Source organism: Montipora capricornis, chromosome 11 (genome assembly GCF_036669925.1).
Source record: "Montipora capricornis isolate CH-2021 chromosome 11, ASM3666992v2, whole genome shotgun sequence".
Taxonomy (NCBI): Eukaryota; Metazoa; Cnidaria; class Anthozoa; order Scleractinia; family Acroporidae; genus Montipora; species Montipora capricornis.
In genome coordinates, this window is record NC_090893.1 from 27,549,453 (window position 1) to 27,571,172 (window position 21,720).

The window sequence follows — 21,720 nt, forward strand, 5'->3', positions numbered from 1 at the left end:
CTGCTTCTCTTCAAACTTCGATTCGAAAAAGTCTCTCTTGGTGTATGAAATCGGAATTCCACCTTTAAACACCTCTCAAAAATTTTCATATCAACGAAAAAAAAGTCATATTTGATATGTTTCGCGAAAACAATTTACCTCCAACATATCTCTGTTCTGAGCTTAAAGAGTAACCGACCACCTTAAGAAACGCAAAACTCTAAACAACGAACGTCAAATGAAGCTTCGAAGCTGGTCAAAAACTCTATTGCTTTACGCGAACTGGTTTTGGTCCGATCTCTTCCCTGACGGCTCTGAAGCATCGTTGAATGATGGCAAATTCAGATCATCTTTTTGCAAATTTTCTCAGACGACCGCCAGCGGCGTGACAGCCTCCACAATGACGTGGTGGATTTTGATTTGTCGTCCGCCATTTTGAAAATGGAATGGCGGCAACACAAGTGTGATTCTAGTGCGCATGTCTAGCGGTTTTTGCGCTCTGTCCAATGCGTGTCTGTTTTTTCTAAAGATGACATGAATTTCTTCTTCTGACAAATGATAATTAATAGGCCAGTAGCCAGGTTCTTAACCTCAGAAAAGGATCTGTTTCGTCGTATGAACGTGTGAGTCAAAAGGCCTCTTCTGGTATGCTTCTGGGTGACCCCTCAAATGGTCTTAATGACCCTCCGACTTGAAAAAAAGTGCCTGGAACGCTGAACGTACCACAAGCAACCCAGTGCACGCTCACGGAGCGTGTAGTTGTTTTTGGATTTTCGTTGTTTTTTTTCATTTGTTTCCCCAGCTCCACCTTTTTCTCTGGAATACCTCTATTTTCTTGGGCAGTGCACTCCTTTTTGGATTGAATTTTGGATCCAAGTCTTAAGTGCTGGTGAAGTCAAAATATATTTTGCTTATTTTCAAGACGTACCTTCAAAATAATGAAGTTTGGTGTTTTCTTTTTTGGAATACCTTCTTTTGTTCCAGAGATATTCATGTTTTTGTTCAAAAATGATATTTTTTGTTACGTCATCAATTTGTTAACAAAAACTTGAATATATCTGGAACAAAAGAAGGTATTCCAAAACAGAAAAAATTATTCTTCATAATTTTGAAATGTCTTTAAAATAAACAAAATATATTTCTTACATCATTATCACTTTAAAAACTGCGGCATATCGCTTTCTTGGGCTTTTTGGTACTGTAGGTGTTTTAAAACTCCCTTTACAACTTTCCCTAAGGTCTGTGGTGTTTGATAGCTGAGGTCAGCGCGCCTTCGGCGCACGTGCGGATCACAATAGTTAAGAAAATGTGGTAACGCATCGATGCGACTTGGTTTTAGTCATCGTACGACCGTACGTCCATCCACCCATCCCTGTATGCCAATGTCACCAATATCATATCACCGTATCACAGGCTCAAGTTTAGAGCTCATCGAGGAGACAATACTCCAGCTGACACTCTAGCTAGTTTACAGCATACAACTTTGATATTGGACGTCAATGTTCTGGTCAACTGACACCTGTCAAAACAAGGCATCTGCTGACCAGAATCACGCGGCCATATCGTGGGCTCATGTTGAACCTTATTAAGGTCAGCTGTTTTTTTTTTTTTTTCCTTTTAGGTTGACCGCTGGCCAGGGATTGGTTCTTGACTGGATCGCAGGCCCAAGCCAGGTCAGACACTTACACCTGAGCATAAATGAGGCTTAACTTTTCGCGCTCTTTCTGTGGCTCGACGCGGCTACACGGCAATGCTACCTCAACAAAAGCTCTTGACAGTCGACGTTTTTCGTGTTCAGGTAGAAAACGGTTTGGGGAATATTTTTTTCCTGCATTTTCACTGGTCTCAATCCAGGCTTGACATAATATAGCTGTGGTCAGGACACACTGTTGGCTACGTAGTTATTGAAGTCAAGCATTGGAGGGATATAAACTTAAAGCTGAGTGTTTATTTTTAATTTGTTTAGTGCTGCCTTTTGCTCCAAATTGCAATTTATGGCATAAGTCTTGTCTTAAGATTTTTAATTTTGAATCTAATAAGGTTGCAAGATGCCTGGAAAGCCTATGACAGAAAAAACAGAAACGAAAGAAGAGAGAAAGAGAACAAGAACGACAAAACGGTACACCAGTAACAGCTCAAACTTGGTGGAAGAAGTTACTCCACACATTCTTTTCTTGGAAACTAAAACGTTTGTTATTTCTACGGATGAGTTATTTCAAGTGGAGGCATATTTTTAAAAAGTGGTCTAGTCGTTTTTTTCAATTTTTTTTAGGAATGAAACTCGAATTTTTATTCTCAACTGGAATTGAATAACAATCATCTGTAAGCTTACTCTTTTTGGACAGAAATTATTGATTTGTTTTCTGGTTTGTTTGGCTTTAATGCAAGCGAACAAGAGATTTTTTTTTACTCCGTTTGCTTAACTATTTGTCGATGTGCCTCGACAGTGACAAGAAAAATTTTGCACTTGTGTTATATCGCAATGAGTTCTTGTAAAAGTAAGGAGAAATATCACCAGCTTGTGTTTGCAGAAGTTTGTTTAGAGCAAGTACAGGTAATTTGTTGCAGATCTTGTTTGGAGTTTGTCCTTTCTTGCCGATTTTGGGTCTAAGCCAAGCCGGCGTTTTTCAATGAAATACATCAAAATATAAATGATCTAGTTTTCAGAGATAAAGTGGAATAAAGTATATATATATATAAAACTCTTTTTTTTACCTTGAAAGTCTATAGTACGTCTGTGATTCTAATTTTAGGATGATTCCTATTCGCTGGCTCTTGACAGTCGACTCTGAAATGGCTTCATCCTTTTCCGTCTGCTTGCTGACGATTTGCTTGGTTTCTTTTAAAACTCTTGCGATTCAAGATAAATTGTTTGCCTAAGTGGTGAATTTGACGGTAAATGTCGCTGATAAAAAGCGATATCGCACTCATCCCTTTGTGATTCATGCGATATCGGTTTTTCGGGGGAAATCTATCGTGGAATTCATTAGTTAGGCAGGGAAGAAAATGACATAATTAAGCAATATCCATCACATTTGTTCGAGGAGACGGTATAAAAGCGGAATACAACTGCAAGGAATGGAAATTACTCTAAAGTTTAATTACATCTTGTCTCTGTTGTGTAGGGTGTAAATTAACCCGTAGCATAACCCTGTGACTAACTATAGGCCAAGTCACAATCTGATTTGGTGTGCAGTGGCAATGAAAAATATATAGATTTAGCCAAGCCTAAAAGCGGAGCTCCCGGCTTGTTTATTCTTACTGGCTGTAGGATTAGTGAAAATAAAAGGCTTTAGAGCTGTCCGCCTTTTGGTTTTCCCGGATATTGCTTAATTATGTAACATTTTCTTCGCTGCCTAACTAGTGAATTCCACGGTTAATTTCACATGAAAAACCCATCACATGAATCACGAAGGGATGAGTGTGATATCAGTTTTTCCAGCGAAATCTACTGTCGAATTCACCAGTTAGGCAATTAATTTTTCTTGAATCGCAAGAGTTTTAAAAGAAAACAAGCAAATGCTCAGCAAGCGAACAGAAGAAGCCATTTCAGAGTCGACTGTCAAAAGCCAGCGAATAGGAATCACGCTAAAATTAGAAATCACAGACGTACTATAGCTCGTGATGTGACAGATCGTCTTTGTCGGTTCAAGGTCAAACCAGGAGTTTTATTGATGTACTTTATTTATTCCACGTTAACACGAAAACGAGATCATTTACATTTCGATGTATTTCATTAAAACACGCCAGCTTGGCTTTGAACCAGAATCAGCTAGAAAGGACAAACTTCAAACAAGATCTGCAATGACTCTCATTCAAACTATCCCTCCTACCATGCACTTCATGAAAATGCTTGCCAATTGCCGAATTTTTGTGTTCAGCGACACGTTGAAAAAGGTTAAGATTCTGAGAAAGTGTCAAAGCAAATTTGATTGTTTATTGTTTGAAATGCTTTACATTAAGAAATTCAAACCTAATCTGAACGTGCAAACGGACTCCATACGTGCGAAACTTTTTGTTTAACCCGTAGATTATTTTTTCTTATTGTTCGTTTTTAGTATTTATAGAACTTATTTTTATACATTCTTGACTTGATAATGACGTTATGTTAACGTCTAGACGTCGTCGATTTTAGCTTTCTATAGCTTTTTATCGTTTTTAACTTTTTTATATCTTACAATGTTATTAAGCAAGGTTTTGTGGCAAGTTTTTATCGGCAAATGTTATTCTAAGTCACTTTTTCTACGTGTAATTCCAGTTAGCAATAAAAATTCGAGTTTCATTCCTGAACGAAGGAAAAAACGACTAAACCATGTTTTAGAAATATGCATCCACTCGAAATAACTCATCCGTAGAAATAACAAACGGTTTAGTGTCCAAGAAAAGAGCTTGTGGAGTAACTTGTTCCAACAACTTTAAGCTATTACTGGTGTACCGTTTTGTCCTTCTCGTTCTCTTTCTCTCTTCTTTCGTTTCTGTTCTTCTGATATAGGCCGTCCAGGCATCTTGCGACCTTAGTAGATTCGAAATTGAAAATCTTAACACATACCAAAAACTGCAATTCAGAGCAAAAAGCAGCCCTAAACAAATTAAAAATAAACACTCAGCTTTAAGTTTATATCCCTCCAATGCTTGATTTGAATAATTACAGCTTCAACCTGGATTGAAACCAGCAAAAAATGCAAGAAAAATATATTTTCCAAACCGTACCTGAACACGAAAAGCATCGACTGTCAAGAGCTTTTGTTGACGTAGTATGGCTGTGTAGCCGCGTCGAGCCACAGAAAGAGCGCGAGAAATTAAGCCTCGTTGAGGTGTGAATGTGAGTGTCTGGCCTGGGTTGAGCCTGCGATCCAATCAAAAACCAGTCCCGGGACAGCAGTCAACTTCAAAAACAGCTGTTCTCGATAAGGTCCAACTTGAGCCCGCGATATGGTCGCGTGTTACTCGTCAGCGGATACCTTGTTTTGACAGGTGTCAATTGACCATAACATTGATGTCCAATATCAAAGATGTACGCCGTAAACTAGCTAGAGTGTCAACTGGAGTACTGCCTCCTCGATGAGCTCTAAACTTGAGCCCGTGATATGGTTATGTGATACTTGTCACATTGGCATACATGGAGGGGCGGACGGACGGACGTTCATGACGTCACGGATATAAAACCAAGTTTTCTCACATCGATTGGTTACCATATTTTCTTAACAATGGTGTTACGCGCCTTCGGCGCTCGCGGAGCTCCACTAATATTCACTTGACCGCCTTGGGTGTGTGTGCGTCGCAAACTGCTGAGATTACAAACAAACACTAGAAATAATACACTTTTACTGGATTTTTTTCTTGATTACATTGTAGATCAGTCACTGGGATGGATTATGCTCTTAGTTCATAACATTAGCGATAATATTTTTGTAACAATATACTGTGCAATAGCAAGGCTTGAGTATTTAATAATAATAAAAATCGATGTGGCACAACTAAATGCAAAGCTGTTTTTGTAATTATTGACGTTGCTTAACCCATTTACCATTTGATTTGAACACATGTAATACAGAACAACATGACTTAAATGCACATGAACTGCATTTACACAGGCAGTCCTTAATATTATGACCCTGTTGTTTACAATTACTAAAGAAAGGCCTCTTGTATCTCGCTGGCATCCAATATCCTCTGAGTATTCCATTCGGTTCCTTTTACTTACAATTTGTTTCAAGGAATCCAGTCTACGATGATTAGTAGATCTAAAGTAATCTTTCGTTGTCTTGTCATTGAACGTGTCTAGGCCTTGCTGAGTAAAAGGGCTAATGCTATTATAGAGTTGTATAAACTCAGACACATGCCAAACGAGTATGTGCATGTAGGGAGTAACATGCTTTGTGTGATTCAATTTTAAAAACTGTTCCAGAAATGATTTTGATGTTCCTGAATCTGTTCTTTGCTCAGTTAAGGACTATGTGAACCGCTCATCATGTCAGTAACATTTAGAAACTGCTTCCACAAATATGAAATTTGACCAGACTTCTGATGACCGGGCATCAAATTACTGATATCGAATAATTTCTGTCTCTCTGGGCCTGTTAGATCCCGCCATTTTGGTTTCTTTGAGTCTGCAGACAAATCAGTTGAAGCGAATTTTTAATGTATCATTAAGATATGATTCCCAGCCAGCCTAATGCTTGTACTTAGATCTCCAAAACCCATCATTATACGTTTCCTTTTTGTCAATCGAGTCTTGGCGCTGTAGTTCTAGAATTAGGAGATTAATAAGATTGTCAGAAATTCTAGGAAAAAAAGTGAAGTGAATATATGACAACACGATCAAGGGGAATTGATGGAAGGAATGGGGTATGTTTAACATTGTAGCGCTCTACAGATCTTGACCTTGCATTTGATTGTTGTTGAGTTTCTTGGATAGAACATGCACCTTTTGATATATCAGAGAGAGACCATTCCTTACTACATCATATTTGTCATACAATGTACATTTACACCAAATATAGGGGTTAGTAGCATGTGCAGCACCAATGCCACAAATACATGCAAGGAATTTCCAGTTTCCTCCCAAGTAACACTCTATTTCAAAATGTTCTGTTTCAACTGACACATGCTTAAAGGATTCCACATCTTTTCTGATATCTGCCAGAGCCTTAGACAGTTTATCATGGTTCTCAGGTTCTTTAATTACAGCAACGAAATGATTCCCATCAGCTGACATGGCCTTTGCACTACCATCAAGAATGGTAAATGTCACATTGATGACATGCAGCTATTTGCCAATGTTGGTACCATCTCCTGACAGTTTAACTTGAATTTTATGATTTCGTTTCCATGCAGACTTTAAAGGAAGGGTTTTAAGTAGAGCTTGCAACCTTTTTTTCTAATCGTTATTTAATGCCCAGTTGTATCCCACATGTGTCATTGGAGGCACTTGATAGCCTCTATTTGCCATTTATATATTTTAGCCCTTCCTGAGCTTTCCATGATCAAGGTAAATCCTTGCATATCATTGTAAATTAATGGTAAGCTTAATTAGAAACATTAAACTTTCTTCAGCGTAGAGAAGTAAATTTATGTCATTAATGTTTTTATCAGTCAGTGTTTCAGTTTGAGATGAAGTTTGAAGGTTTTTCTCATCAACCAAAGTAAGGGTTTCATATTCATGAGTGTCTTCATTCAATATTTCAACTTTGGTGGCACAAAGCCATGAAGACTTAGAAATGACAGTGATGTTTCACAGTCTGTGATCATTTGTTTTCGAATCCTAGATTGTAGTCTCTTGCTATAATCTGAAAAGGAATTTTCTTTTTGGAAAGGCTCTGGACTAGTCTTTTACATTTATGTCGAAATGTATTGGTAATTTCCTGATTTTTAGCCAGAGGTGTTTTTAACTTCTTCCCAATTTTGACTTTCCTACGCCTATCCTCTAGAAGATCTTTTTCAAGCTTTCTATTCAGTCCTTTAAAATCACTATTCTCACTTTGCAGCTTCTCACAGTTCAGTTCATTGTAATAAATCTTAAAACTGTAGGCTGAATATTGTCTTATTGTTTTCTTTGTCCACTGGGCAAAGACCCTTTTTACCTCATTGCCTCCTCGGGTTTTGCCTTTGGCTAATGCTTCATTTAGGGAATAAATCTTTGATATGAACATCTGCAGATCTAGAATTGACTATTACACTATGAACATATTGCACTTCTGGCATACTTTCTCTATTACGATCTTCAAAACTGGGTTCGTTTAGCTGGACTATCCGTCTTAGCCATTTCTTTTTCACGATTGGCTTCTTCTTTAGCTCATTCATAAGTTCGTAAAGAAGTTTACAGACGAGGCAAAGACAGGGACTAAAAACATTTGAGATTTATTCTCGAGTACATAAAACTACATAAGACATTTTTATGTAAATTTGGACGTTAGACTAAACTATAAAAGGAGTGAAAGGAAGAACACAAGATGGTACAAAATATGTATCAAGGCATTGTGGGACAAGAGCGATTTGAGAGTGCAGAAAGAACCCAGTTTGATTTAAAAGTTGAACAGCCTTGAGCAGAATAATCTGGTGACAAAGATAAAGACGGGTAAGCGGGTTTTGGTTTAAGCGGTTTAGGTCAATACATGGGCTGATGTTGGATAGTTTGATGGCTTGTTTCGACATAGAGGATGGTCAAGGGGAGGACGGTGTTGATACAGAAGGATCAGGCCAAGGAAACATTGACAGCTAGTTTTACTCTTAGTCTTTGCTATAGTTCCTAGATCGAGCACCCCTAGCACCTGTAGGCACTCCCTGGATAAATTTTGTGTTTCAAAGCCTATGAGCTTCCCTCCTCTGGCGTCTTCTCGTAATAAACGGGCTGCTAGCAAACTTGCTGGAAATATTGGCTGATGTCAAATCTTCTTTGAAAAAAAAATAATGTGACATTTAAGAGTTAAAGAAGGCAGAGTAGACTGTTAACTCAAATTGACTCGACTGGGGAGGAAATAACAGTGGCATTAAAAGGGAAATTGAAGGCTGAGGTTCGAATCAATATTTGTTAAACGCAACTTCAATGAGCTCTTTTGTTAATTCAACCAAATGTATTTCTCATTTAGAGTGGTGCAGCAGATGGGACTAAAACAAATAAGTTGTATGAAAACACCTCCTGCTCCACATGTGCTGCAGGACATGAGGAAACCTTCGCTTCTGGCAACAGTAATTCTGCAACACCCTTGATCTGCTTCGCGTCTACATCAGCAGAAGATTACAAAGAAGCAACTACCTATAGCAACAATGAATGTGTAATACCCTTTATTGCCACTGGCTTCCCTACCACCTCTTGGGCAGGACAGCAAAAAGCCCTCACTTCTGGCAACAATGAATGCACAATACCCATGTTAAGCGTTCCTTCGATGTCTGAAGAAGAAAATGATGAAACTATTCCTTCTGGAAACATTAAATGCACAATACCTTTTATCAGCACCTTTCCTGCATCGGAAGGAGACGATCGAGAAGACCTCATTGGCGATGTCAGTGATGAAAGTGGGATTCCTTTGATCAGCTGCTCTTCAGCAGGAAATAAAGAAACCATCACTGATAGGAATAATGCGATACCTTTGATAGTAGTTTCGTCATCAGCATCCAACCAGGAAGATATTCCCTCTGATAATACAGGAGATGAATGTGATGAGGATTGTGAGTTGTTTGCTCCACTTGATCTTATTAAACTTGCCTGGCAGATTGCACGAGGCATGGTAAGTCAATAATGGTTAAAATGGCATAAGTCAATTTTCGTAAGCTATTTAATTCCATTCGCTATTGCTCAGCTAGCGCTAGGGCTTAGACATTGCTCTATGATGTCTGTTTGTGACTGGGCATCAAGATTTCCTAAACTCCATTCAAGTCAGTGTTGTAACTTCCTCTTATCTTCATGCGGCTTGGCGGATCAGTACATTTTATTGATCCCAGTTTCTCTATGGCGTTATGCTGGTATCTTCCAGGTGCGATTTTTAGTGGATTGGAAATAGTGAACTCACTATCCTTGTATAAACAAATTTTTCCTCCTTGAAAAGTACTAGGACCTAAGTGAGCTTATTTCAAGAAATCAATTATGTTATGTGGCACTTTCACTGGAAGTGGAATCGGCACGACATGACCTATGAGTCTCTGTACTCTTGTTATGCAGTGTTTCATGGAATTGTCCAGTTTTCAAACAACTAGTCAGGTTATTACATCCTACATTGTAAATCCCTAGCAGTGCCCATGATTGTTTTGTTGTCGTTCACAGAGCTATCTTTCCCAGAAGGGCCTAGTCCACAGGGACCTAGCAGCAAGGAACATTCTCGTGGGCCATGGTAAGAAAGTCAAGATTGGTGACTTCGGATTGATGCGGCAATTGTACCATGAGGAGTATGAAGCAAACAATCAGAAGAAACTGCCTGTGAAGTGGATGGCTCCCGAGTCAATTTTTGAAGAGATCGTCACCACCAAGAGCGATGTGTAAGTATCAGGTTTTGTCTATTAAATTTAGTAAAGGTAATCAATGTTATAATGAATTGTATTTAATGTTGACGACCTAACATCGTTGGTATTGCATTAAATAAATTCCTCCCTTAAGTCCGAACGACACAACAGCAGCAAAATGAACACTGTTTAGTTTTGCTGATCCATTTGTTTTGCAGATGGTCGTATGGCGTGGTCCTGTGGGAAGTTGCAACTCTTGGTCAGTGCTAAGAATTATTTCTAAGATTTTAATTAATATTTTTGTACCGTATCTTTAGACGTTTACTTATTATGTTGAGACTCAAATACAAGAAAGTGTGTCATAAATTATAAAACTACAGTCAAGCAAAGTTGTGTACGTGTATCTCTTAAAACTGTTTTTTTAAAAGAAGTTATCTAGTTATTACTATGATCTGGCCCAATTTGTTCAAAGCCTGGATAACTTTATCCAGTGTATACGATATACCACACATTAATTGAAAACGATTAAACGTTGACCAAGGCTTTCGCACACACCTAATACGTTGATGTGCTCCGCATTTGCATATTCATGGTTATGTAAGCCAAGACTGAAATATTTGCTCTGATTGAAACTATCGGATATTGACTGATACTGAGAGTTTACTGACTAGCCAATTTACTGGCTTGCTGCCTTGCCAAATGGCCCACTTACCATCTGAGACATCTGACTTAGCAAAAACAAACGTTTCTTTGTTTAGTTTTCACAGTAGGTAAGTAAGTAAGTAAGTAAGTAAGTGTACATCTAAAGATGCAAATGGTGTGCACACAAATTTGGGAAAAATCAAAATCTTTCTACTTTCATCAAGCAATCTTAAAAAAATATGATTGCAAGCCATTAGATCTGTTTTGGAGACTATATAGAAGTTGGGTCTTAAGCTTTGGTAGAAAAAGAATTTCGCGTCATGAAATTTACACACAACCCGCGAAATGTTCCCATTTCTTGTTTCCCCGCATTTTATTCCCATCTCATATTTTGCTTTAGGTAAAGGGAATGGGATAGGTTAGAATGATTTTGTCAGTCTACAGAGTCAATTCTCTTGGATAGTGTCCAGGGGTTCAATCTTTCTCAAAATCTCTTGGTACACTAGTTTTGTTATTTTACTGGTACTTCGAGAAATGTTGCTAAAATGGCTTTGCCTTTACATAGTCTTTTCGATTTGACAAAATTGATCTCTTTAGAAAACTCAGGGATAATGCAATTAAGCAAAGCTGAGAGGCCATGCAGTTATGTTGTACAATAAGCAGGAATCGTTGAAGGTTGGATAGATGTTATAGTATATATTCTCTCTTGTTAAATGTTTCACCTTAGTGATCCTCCTTAAAAACCATTCTCCAAAAAGGATTGGTTTACTGCATTTTCTCATAGGCGAATTGTATCACAATAGTTTATGTAAGAGGTGATCTTTCGACGTAATTTGATTTTCAAAAGTTTCTCTCGTCCTAAAGTTCAAGTATTTTGCTAAAGAGAGGATCTGAAATTTTCGTCAACTCCTGGATGTCTTTTGCAACGAAGATGACCAATAAACCATTTGTACCGCCGCACTATTTAAGAGCCAAATCCAAATATATTTTCCATTTTCCGTCGTTACTAACATCCAAGTATTTTTTCATCCATGTTGGCTTAAGATATTCATTGAAGGAAGAGATCTTGGAGAATTTCAGGTTACTTTTGCGATAGCCATTAGTTATAGCTTTTGGTTTACTTTTGACTCCTTTTCTACTCCATACAAAAGTGTAAAACATCTTGTCTTCCTCTCTCAAAAAAAATATTGGTCTGATGGCAGGGCAGTTGATAAATAAACCAGTTAAGAGGCAAATAGAGATTTCAAAATAGTTATTTTGCCTGCTAAAGTCAATTGGTGATACTTCCAACAACTAAGAATTTTCCTTACCTTCTCCCTTTTCTCCTTTGTATTTCAAGGAAGCAAGTTTGAACTTTAGTTTTCGGCTATTTAAATTCCCTTTTAGGAAAAAAAATTGGTTGTTTCTGATGACGCTGCCGATCTATCCATCAAGGCCCGGAATTTTGCTTAACTCTTCAACTAATTCATGTGCTGACGACAGGCATTCTCTAAAACATCTAAAATCAATGAAGAATCATAAGCGTGTTGGCTTATCATTACCTGGTGATTATTTTCTAAGATATCTCTCTGGTGACTTCTCTAAGATATTTCCAGCGCAAGGTTTACCACATGGCCGATCTACCGTTTGTTCTTCATTTCGTGATGAAAGCAGAAAGATTTAGATTTTTCCCAAATTTGTGTGCACACCTTTGCATCTCTAGATGTGCACTTACTTACTTACTTACTTACTTACTTACTTACCTACTGTGAAGTTCAACGCTTTATGAAATCCTATTTTAAAATGATATTTACCTTACCCCTTGCTACCTCAAGGCTTGTTTTCCTTAGTAAGACGCCTCGCTTTCTTTAAATGGTTTTTTGACTATTTTCGTCGTACCATAATGCAATATGTACGTTTTTTGTTTTTGTTTTTGTTTTTTTTGTTTTTTGTTTGTTTGTTTTTTTTTCTGGGGGGGTGGGGGGGAGGACTTTACATTAAAGAAAGAAAAAATTAATAGAGTTAAATTACTCTTGGGACTGCATCATGCTTTGGTGAACTGGATATCCATTGTTATAATGCAAATAGCCCCATGCATAAAATGTATTATGGGACTGGTGAAAAAAGTAAATGGTATGTCTGAAGACATGTTATGTGAATAATTTACAGGGGGCTCACCCTATGCTCAGTTTAGCCACAAACAGTTTTTGGAGAGTTTGAAGAGAGGTTACAGACTGGAGAAACCTGACATGTGCACAGAACGTGTGTAAGTTCTCCCTTAGTGATTATAAGGCATCAAACATTGAATGAAACCATTATAAGAGAGGTGTGGTACATATGATCGGAGGAGCAGTGTTCAGAATGTCTTAGTGTAACTGAGTTGTTTGATCTATTTTCATGCGCTTACTCTTTGCATCCATCTTCTAAAACACAAAATGCTTCAAGATAACTACTAGGCTAAGACCCAGGTAACATAGGTTGTATTTGTCGAGACGTCATTGAAAATGAGTATGATCTCCTGTCGTATCTGGCCTCACAGAAATCAGTGATGTACAAAACCACTGGCTTGGCCTTAATTTTTTCTTTTGTTCCATCTCACATTTCCTGAACTACACAAGAATTGAATGGAGGTGTAAGTTCATGGATTTTAAAAACCTTAGTATAAAGCCATTAGGTATTCGCACATGTCCAATATACACAACCTGTCAGTGAGTCGCGTCGAATATCGTGCTGCTAACGATCCGTCTCACAGGAAGTCAGGTTGTGATGCTTGAAGCGGAAGTGACCTTTAGTTGTCGGAAGTCAGGTTGAGGGCGAATTCAGTATGTTGATGGATCATGACGAAACGTCACAACAGGAGTCGACTTCGTGTTGTGCTAAACGTCAGGTAGTGGTTCTTGCGTTCAAATCAGATAATGTTCTGTGCCATAACAAAGCACGCAGATATTTCGATGCTTCGTTCTTAAAGCGAACAACAATAGGCCACACGGCAACCTGCAGGCTTGTAAACATGAAACGCAAAGATTTGAGTCTACGCAGACAATAACTGGCACACAACAGTTGTATGCTTCGTTCTTAAAGCGTTTGCGAACATTGAAAGACGGTTGAGTCGTGTGCTTCGTTCTTCATCGTCATCGGCCGGCTGCTGCGCAGTCGACTGAAGCTTCGTTCTTACAGCCGATTTCAGTGCAGTGTATAGACCCTGGTTTTTGAAACATGATTCGCCCGTTCATGATTCGCCTGTCATGATTCGACCATGATCACGTGATTCTGAGAAGAAGCACTTGCACGGGGTGGAAAATGGAGGAAAGTAACTGTGGTGAGGTAGCCGAGACGGATACTAGTGAGGCTCCAAGCGAGGTGTCTTCCATAATAAGCGGGAGGCAGGCCCAGCTTTACGTAAAAACGAAGGAGGGTAAAGCAAAAGGCGTTCCATCGAACTGTTTTTTGCCAGATGAAGAATCCTTTAGCGCGTGGAAAGGGGCAATTCGACGTTCGGTAGCTGAAGTGGAATCTGTTGCTGTTAGCGATGTCATTGTTGACAAAATATATGTTGTGAACAAAAGCTCGCGATCTCTGTCGTTAACAGGCCTGGTGGGGGATGATGGGGTTTTAGCAGCATCGCTGGAGTACCCTTTACGCCAGAAGAACGGAAAAAGAAGTACTGCCATTATTAAGTTAGCCTGCGACTGGCACAGAAGGGGTGAGTACACTACAAGTAGCAACATTTGACTGGGGAAGTAAGATTTTCGGTGGCAAATTTCAATTTCTTTACCTTATCCCCTTATTTTTGAAAGTTTAGTCTCACGAATGTTTAACTGTTGCCAAACGTAGTCTTGCCTTGCTAAATTTGCGTCCATTCGGTGGGGCGACAAAAACATGTGCGTTTCATGGTGTCATCATGATTGGTGTTATCTGTGCTCACCAAAAATAAAAAAAATTTGAATCTTGAATGAAAATACGCCAATAAAGGACACTAAAATGAACACAAACAAGTAAAGAACATCTCGCGTCTTCCTGTCAATAAAGGTAGTTTTGCTAGTTTGGCTCTCACCACCGATCGCTGAAGAATTGAAATATTTTTTCCCAGCGACAATTTCTGTCATCTCACGTTTAGTGTTTTTTTTTTGTCTCCTGTGGTGAACCCAGTGAGCGTACCGCCGAATTGGCCGCGAAAAAGAAATGGAATCGTGGCTTATCTGTGAACCTACATTTTCTCAAGTTTGGCAAAACAGGTTGTTATAATTGGGGGTAGTTATTGGCAATGTAGGCTAAAGTTGGTTCTTAATAAGGTTTTTTTCAGTAGAAACCATTCCTGTACAAGCAGAAAAAATAGGTTTGGTCCCTTATGATACAGCATTTATTTATAACTGTCATGTCATGAGCCTTGAGCAAGACTAACTAAACAATTGTATACACTATAAAGTCAGCAAAGTTATACTTCTTGTTACAAATGCTTATGAAAATATCCCATAACTCACATGTAAGAATCTATTAAATTTTCCTTGGCTACACAGGTTCTTGTATTAAAGGGTATAAAAATGGGAAATTTCTGCCAGCAGGCTTCGAAACCACTAGGTTCTTACATGCGGGTTTTTACTGTATTCATCCATTTGCTTGGCAAAAATCCTGATGGCATTGCATTGTTCTCGAATTATTAAAATATTGGTGTTTTTACAGGATATGCAACTCCCACCCGATCATCTTCCCACCTGCAAAATACTGATGATTATACCTTTAATATCTATGTAACTGCGGGAGTAAAACCTCCTTCGACAGCAGAAGGACCAGTGTACGCTATACATGATGTTTCTTCTCTGGTTAATCTTAATGCCATCAAGAAGTTGATCCAGCAACAAATCCCAGATGTCTGCATTAAAGTGGGTCTTTTTTGGCTTCCCAAGAAAGGAAAGCAGTGCCACACCTTGTGCACCGATGTTGATTTAAACACAGCTAAAGATGAATACAGCCAAGGGGGAACTGTTAAGAATCTAAGGCTGGCTGTGGCAACGATTTCCAGTAAGCCCCTTAGTTCAGTATTTCTATAAACTATAATGGTCATACTCTATGTTGTGGATGCATATGTTTGCATAAATTATCACAAACAATTGTTTTTCTGGAGTGACTTCAATTATTTGCTGCTAATAAATTTGTAAACATTTGATTGTGCACTTTTTATTTGGGTTTCACAAGAAATTGAGTCATTAGGAACAGTTACCAATAATTACATGTACCTTGGGGCAATTGCTTTTTTCTCTTCCTGTGGTTTGTTTTATTTTTAAATATGGCAAGGAATTTAAAAAGATACATTTCAATTTCTGGGATATTAATATTCTCACTGATTTCTTTTTGCTTTTCACCTTGTTTGAACTGCACTGATTAGAGTTGAAAATTAACAGTAGAAATGTGTAGATAAGGAATATGAAATTAACTATTCTGATGAAGCAATTAAACAACATGTAGCCTCTTTGTCTGGGATACAAGTTACCGGTATATTGAATATTTCATTATTATTGTTTTCACAGTTTGGATTCATAGACTTTATATTCTTGCCAGTTTGTTCTCCCATTTCAGATCAGCTGATATTCTCTAATTATAGAATATATATATATATATATATATATATATATATATATATATATATATATATATATATATATATATATATATAATCCATATACGTGTGACTAATTGAAAATTGGAAAGCAAGAATTCTAAACAGTATCTTCACATGGTCTGAAATAGGGCATAATACTAAGGTCTATTTCTATTTGAGGTGGTGGAAACTCATCAGCAGCAGTAAGGAGAGCCATCATGCCTCATGATGAAAGAGCCAAAAGAAGGAAAACATTCCCTCCAGCATACAGTGACAGTGGTGCAAGTGATGATGAAGCTGCTTATCAAAAGTTTCTGAAAGGCAAAGGTGAAGGCAAACTTAAGCCAGGCAACAGCAATTGGAATACCTGTCATGTGGAACTTCGCAAGACTCTCGAACAAGCTTGAACCCTAGATCGATATGGAATAAAGCATCTCAGTTTGTGGACTGATTTGATACAAGATGGAACACTGTCAGGATGCCACGAAGAACCTGACTGGTCAAAGTATCTTACTGTGGTTCATGTAGAACCCCTGCCAAAAAGAGGGATGGGATTTGTACGTGCAAGGGGACAAAATGATGTACTCACCAATTTTCTCCTTCAACGCGAGGAAGAGAGGCGATGGTAGAGACAACAGCAATCTTCCATGCATGCCTTGCTGTTGTCTGCATTGCCCCCAACAGTCAGACCCCTTTTCGGTGATGGTGCATCACCTTGTTCCCCTGCAATTCAGCGTTCAAAAGAAAGCTCTGGAGGCAATCAAGGTCAGTGCACTGAGGAAAGTCTTCTTCCCACTAGAAGGCAAATTAAGTACAATACTTGGTCTCCACCCTCATGGTCCTCCAGTTCACCAGAGTCAATTAGAGAGTTGCCAGAAAATGGTAATTCTCTGAGCTCTGATGTAACAGAAAGTGATGATTCAGAGCCCTTTGACTTTGATGAATGGGTTAAGGAACAGGTTGCTTTGTGCAGAACAATTCAAAATTCATGATGAGAAGAGATTACTCATAGTCTATTAATTTGAAATAATTGTCCATTACTCATCTTCTTAGGTTTGTTACAAATGAGTGTTGAGGATGTTGGACAGGCATTGATAACATTGAAGTTGGGGAGATATGTTCAGTCCTTTCAAGACCAGCAAATTGACGGTGCTGTGCTAGCACATTTGAACAATGAAGGCCTTCAGCAACTGGGAATTAATGAGCAGTTGCATCGTTCCATTTTACTTGGATTTGTTTCAAAAAAGAGCATTGGCCTAGACACCAGTTAACAAAAGGAAAGAGTATGTTGTTCCAAAGTCTTCAGAGAAATAAATTCTGTCATTGTTGTGTTTACAGTTTCTTCCATCACTTCTGAAGGAAACATCTGTCACTAATTTATTCAAAATTTCGCTCCATAACTTGATAATAGATTGTTAATATTCTTGTGCAAATTCATAGTTTTAAAAATAACATCACTGGACTGTGTACTGTTAGGGTTAGACTAAGTTGGCAGATCATGTGGGTTCATACTAGTCAGTAGTTACTGAGTCAATAAAATGTGTAAACTCAAGTGTTGTAATGCTTTATTTGCAAATTTTTTCTCAGTATCTGTAGCCACTGTCGGTGAAGAAACTCTGAGCATCATCTGCAGTGATCTGAAAAGAAGTACAAGGTTTTGTAAAACATGCAACTACATGTGTAAATTGAAAACCTTTTTAGGGAATTTGTGGATTGAGTATTCAATTTTTAGCTAACCTGTGTCACTTCTGGACATAAAAAATATGCCCCTTTCCCAATTATCGTCATAGGATCAATACAGTTGAATTGCTGGAAATATATTTCCCAAAGAAATTGAATTGCATACTTGATAAAAGGGGATTCCCACTGGACCAGAGAATGCATCATTTAAATGTTGTGAGGATAACAACTAAGCATCTACTCAATAGAAGGGACGACATCAGGGACTGAACTGTATGACAGTTTGTGCAGTCAGCAATTTGTTGGCTGCAATTTATAGGCATCCTCCAAATCATCAAAATATGGAGAACTCCACATTTTATACATTTCAATTACCTCCTCGAGAGCTCTAGCCATGCAGTACTTTGGATTGATTCTTGTGACGTGCCTGTTTCTCTTTAGAATTGCTTTAGCCAAAGAAAAAGCATACTCGATTGGGTTCAGGTCTGGGGAATAGGGCCTACCAAAAGGAAAAAACAGTTTTTAAATTAATTTACTTCAACGTGTTGTGGATGAACTCATTAGCATTTAAGTGCCAATAAGTGCCATGAAAATGTTTTTCAATATTTCTTTATATGAACTTTTCAGACAGGTTCAACAAATATCTTTGCTGCACACAAGCAGAACACATTTAAAGTGACCCCTATGACTAAAATCGCATCTTTTCTATCGAAGCCATTTTAAAACATTGACACGTAGCCTTCATGAGAGGAAAAATGTTTACTGTTTTCAAATCTCTTTATGTTTCAGAGATATTCATTTACATTTACGTTTTTAAAATATGCAAATTAGCCAAGGGATGCTGCATATACTCAACCAAATTTTGATCAATATGATGAAAAGAGATCTCACCCAATTTGTATTAGAAATGTTTGATTACTACTAAATGTGCTCCACAATTTCAGCTTAACAGTTTTGTTACCATGGCAACATTATGGGTTCCAGACCTCCCCAATATTAAAGGCATTTCTGGCTACCTATGGCATTTCATTTTCATATTTGCAAATGGTGCCTCATATACATGATCCAACAAGCATATAAACATGTTAGCTTTAGTTTGTGGCCTTCTTAACGGTTTTCGAGCTGAAAATCACTCATTGAAATCAAGTGGGTGGAGACTGGAAAAGAACGAGTTGCTATGGGAACAAAATGTTTTATAGCCGTAGGTGTTTTTTTTTTTTTGTAGAACTATTACCCTACCAAGTGTCAATGGTCTGCGCTTGAAATTGGCCAAGATAGCTCTATTTATATACATGATGTAATATTGGGTTGAGTGCTTGACATCATCAGTCATCTCACATGCATATTTTTCAAACTTAAAGTGCACCTAATCCCAAAATATTTTATTTGCTGAAATAAATCTTTGCACCTGTTCAAAAGACACTGCGCCTTTTAAACTAAATCTTGACTTTTTTATGTTGTAAAAGTTACGAAATCCAGCCGTTATCTGTTCCACAACCGAGCTAGTATGGGGCATGGGTATATTCCCGGTTTGACGTCACAGACTGATTTGCATTGCATTAAGTCTTTGTATACATACATGCAAAGAATTCTGTGATACATCTAAGAGATTAAGAGGTAGAAATTTGATCCTAGTGGCACTTTAATATATGAATTGTGTGTATGGTTACATACGGTAAGAATGCTGCAATTCCTCCTTTCTGGCGGATGATGTTGATAGTGACATCAGAATCATGTATTCTGCAGTTGTCCATTACCACAACAGAACGTGGCTCTCCTAAGACAAATCTACCAATGCTGGGTGCAATGAAGTTCTCTAAGGCAAAGTTAAAATCCTCAGTGTTGAATGCATTGGGTACAGTGTGAGTAGTAACAATGCCATTGATATCCATTGCAGCCACCACACTATACCTCTCTTCCCTAACAAAGTCTCCAACAACATGAGAACTGAGTCCTGGCCGGAAGTGCCCCATCTCTCTCTATATGGGTGGAAAACTCAAACTTAGAGAGAGAAAAAGATTCCTAGGAATGGAATGTCCAGTAAGTATATGTTATTTTGGAATAAAACAAGGTTAGACTTGAGATGGGTGGCAGATTTTCACCAATGGCTGACAGGTTCAGGTATTTTAACATTGTCTTCAACTTGAAGATTTAATGGTGCAAATCCACGACAAGCTTACATTAATACTGCAATTACCTGTAACTTCTTCTTGTCTTTTGCTGTTTCATCAATAAACAACAACATTTCCTGCGGTATATCAGCTACAAAGTGACAGTAAGTTGCTCTTGCTAGTTCACTTCTCTGTTTGGCAATGATCCGCAACTATGGAGAACACAAGTGTCTAGATAAGTTTCTCCATATTTCCTTTCAATAGCATTGGCATTCACTTCCTAAGCTCAAATTTCGGTTGAAACCATTCGAAAGAGTCTTGGTTCTGATGACTTTAAAGTTACAAATCGATGTGATAAGCTTAATATTTTACAATTAAAACTCGAGCAGCTGTCAACAACCAGCAACAACATGTTAAATCGGGGTAGATGCTTCCACGCACTTCAGCAAAGCAAAGATTATAATTACCCAAAGCTTCTTTACATAACTAAAGAAAATCCATTGAGCTTAGAGTTACCTTTTTATATGTAAATCCAAGGCGAAGTATCGACCTGCACATAGTTGCAATGCTAATCTGGGTACCTGTGATTGTTTGAAACCAGTCTTGATACTCGTCCATATACAGTTCCGGCTTACTTTTTTATCATTGCCTCCAGAATTCTGTTTTCCCTATCTGTTCGAGTATTTGAAAAGAAATGTTTGTGGTATAAAACCTTATTTTTGAGTAACATGTCATCATATACAAGTAAACTCGCACAATTTCACATGCAGGCTTCGATTATTACTTACAGGATAAGATTCTCTGCCTTCCATATCTTCTCTTCTGGCTTACCTCACCACGCTCCCTGTACAGCTTGCGAATTTTTGACACAAAGGCAGTCCTTGTAAAAAGATACCGGGCGGTCTCTTTAACAGAACTGCCGTATAAATGTTGATGATAAATTACTCGCCATCTTAAGTCTTCGTGCAGCGCTTTCATCGTTCGAACCTCACGGGCGAATCATGCAGGGGCGAATCATGTTTCAAAAACCCGGGTCTATACACTGCACTGAAATCGGCTGTAAAGCCAACAAAAACCTGGAAAAGCGCCGGAATGTGCTTTTGGGTCTTAAGTAGGGTCTTAAGTAGCGTTCGTTCTAAAAACGTTTGCGAGCACTGTAAGACAATTGAGTCGTATGCTTCGTTGTTAAGGCTTCGTTGTTAAGGTTGTGAATGCTATTACCAACAAAAATCTTCATTATTAGAAAAGTGCCGGCATATTCCTTTGGGACGCAAGTAGAGCCAAAAAAAAAATTGTGAGCTTTGTTAGCGTTACACTGAAGGGTAGTTGAGTCGTGTGCTTCGTTCTTAAAGAGTGTGCGAACGCTATTTGCAACAATAACCTTGAAAAGTGTTGGTCATCTCTTTCACAGGTGCAATGGCTCTTAAAAGAGCCGTTTCTTGCTCGCTTAGTCAACGCTGTAGGTTTTTAGGAAGCCTGTTCAGGAACAGGGTAAAACCATGACCTTTTCTTTCTGTTAGCGTTGTTTAGGATCTGGCTGGCATTTTTCTCTGCCGTCTTGAGATCAATTTAAATCCAGGCCCCGGTCCCCAGAAAGCAGATTGAACTATCCCCCGATTAGAGGCTAAACGGCGATTAAATTTCTAAAATGTCGATCAGACTCATTTGTGCGTATTGGACAACCCTCTACGTATTTTAGTAGAGTTGGAAAAATGAAACATTTCCTATTCAAGCTACACATGAATCAAATGGAAACCATGTTAGCAGGTTATCTGAAGATCATCAATTTTCCTGCAG

At 38.3% G+C, this 21,720-nt stretch overlaps 2 protein-coding genes across 3 annotated transcripts in view; both read left to right on the forward strand.

Annotated features, from left to right (window-relative positions):
* Positions 1–1,285: 1,285 nt before the first annotated feature.
* LOC138023281 (platelet-derived growth factor receptor alpha-like) overlaps positions 1,286–21,720 on the forward strand; it is a 22,044-nt gene continuing 1,609 nt past the window's right edge. Inside the window, exons 1-6 of the mRNA XM_068870298.1 lie at positions 1,286–1,290; positions 1,601–1,652; positions 8,568–9,206; positions 9,740–9,951; positions 10,134–10,174; positions 12,706–12,802. Of these exons, the coding sequence (XP_068726399.1) occupies positions 1,286–1,290; positions 1,601–1,652; positions 8,568–9,206; positions 9,740–9,951; positions 10,134–10,174; positions 12,706–12,802 (1,046 nt within the window). The remainder of the gene's footprint in view (positions 1,291–1,600; positions 1,653–8,567; positions 9,207–9,739; positions 9,952–10,133; positions 10,175–12,705; positions 12,803–21,720) is intronic.
* On the forward strand, positions 13,809–17,624 carry LOC138024226 (uncharacterized). Of its 2 annotated transcripts, none has more exons than XR_011126927.1 (4): positions 13,809–14,239; positions 15,217–15,555; positions 16,313–16,897; positions 17,186–17,324. XR_011126927.1 is itself a non-coding variant. In XM_068871353.1 (4 exons), the coding sequence occupies exons 1-4, from the start codon at positions 13,837–13,839 to the stop codon at positions 17,401–17,403; spliced, it is 1,107 nt and encodes a 368-aa protein (XP_068727454.1). In that variant the 5' UTR covers positions 13,809–13,836; the 3' UTR covers positions 17,404–17,624. The 2 variants fall into 2 exon arrangements, 1 of the variants encoding a protein (XP_068727454.1); XM_068871353.1 differs by having other exon boundaries at positions 16,313–16,459; positions 17,186–17,624.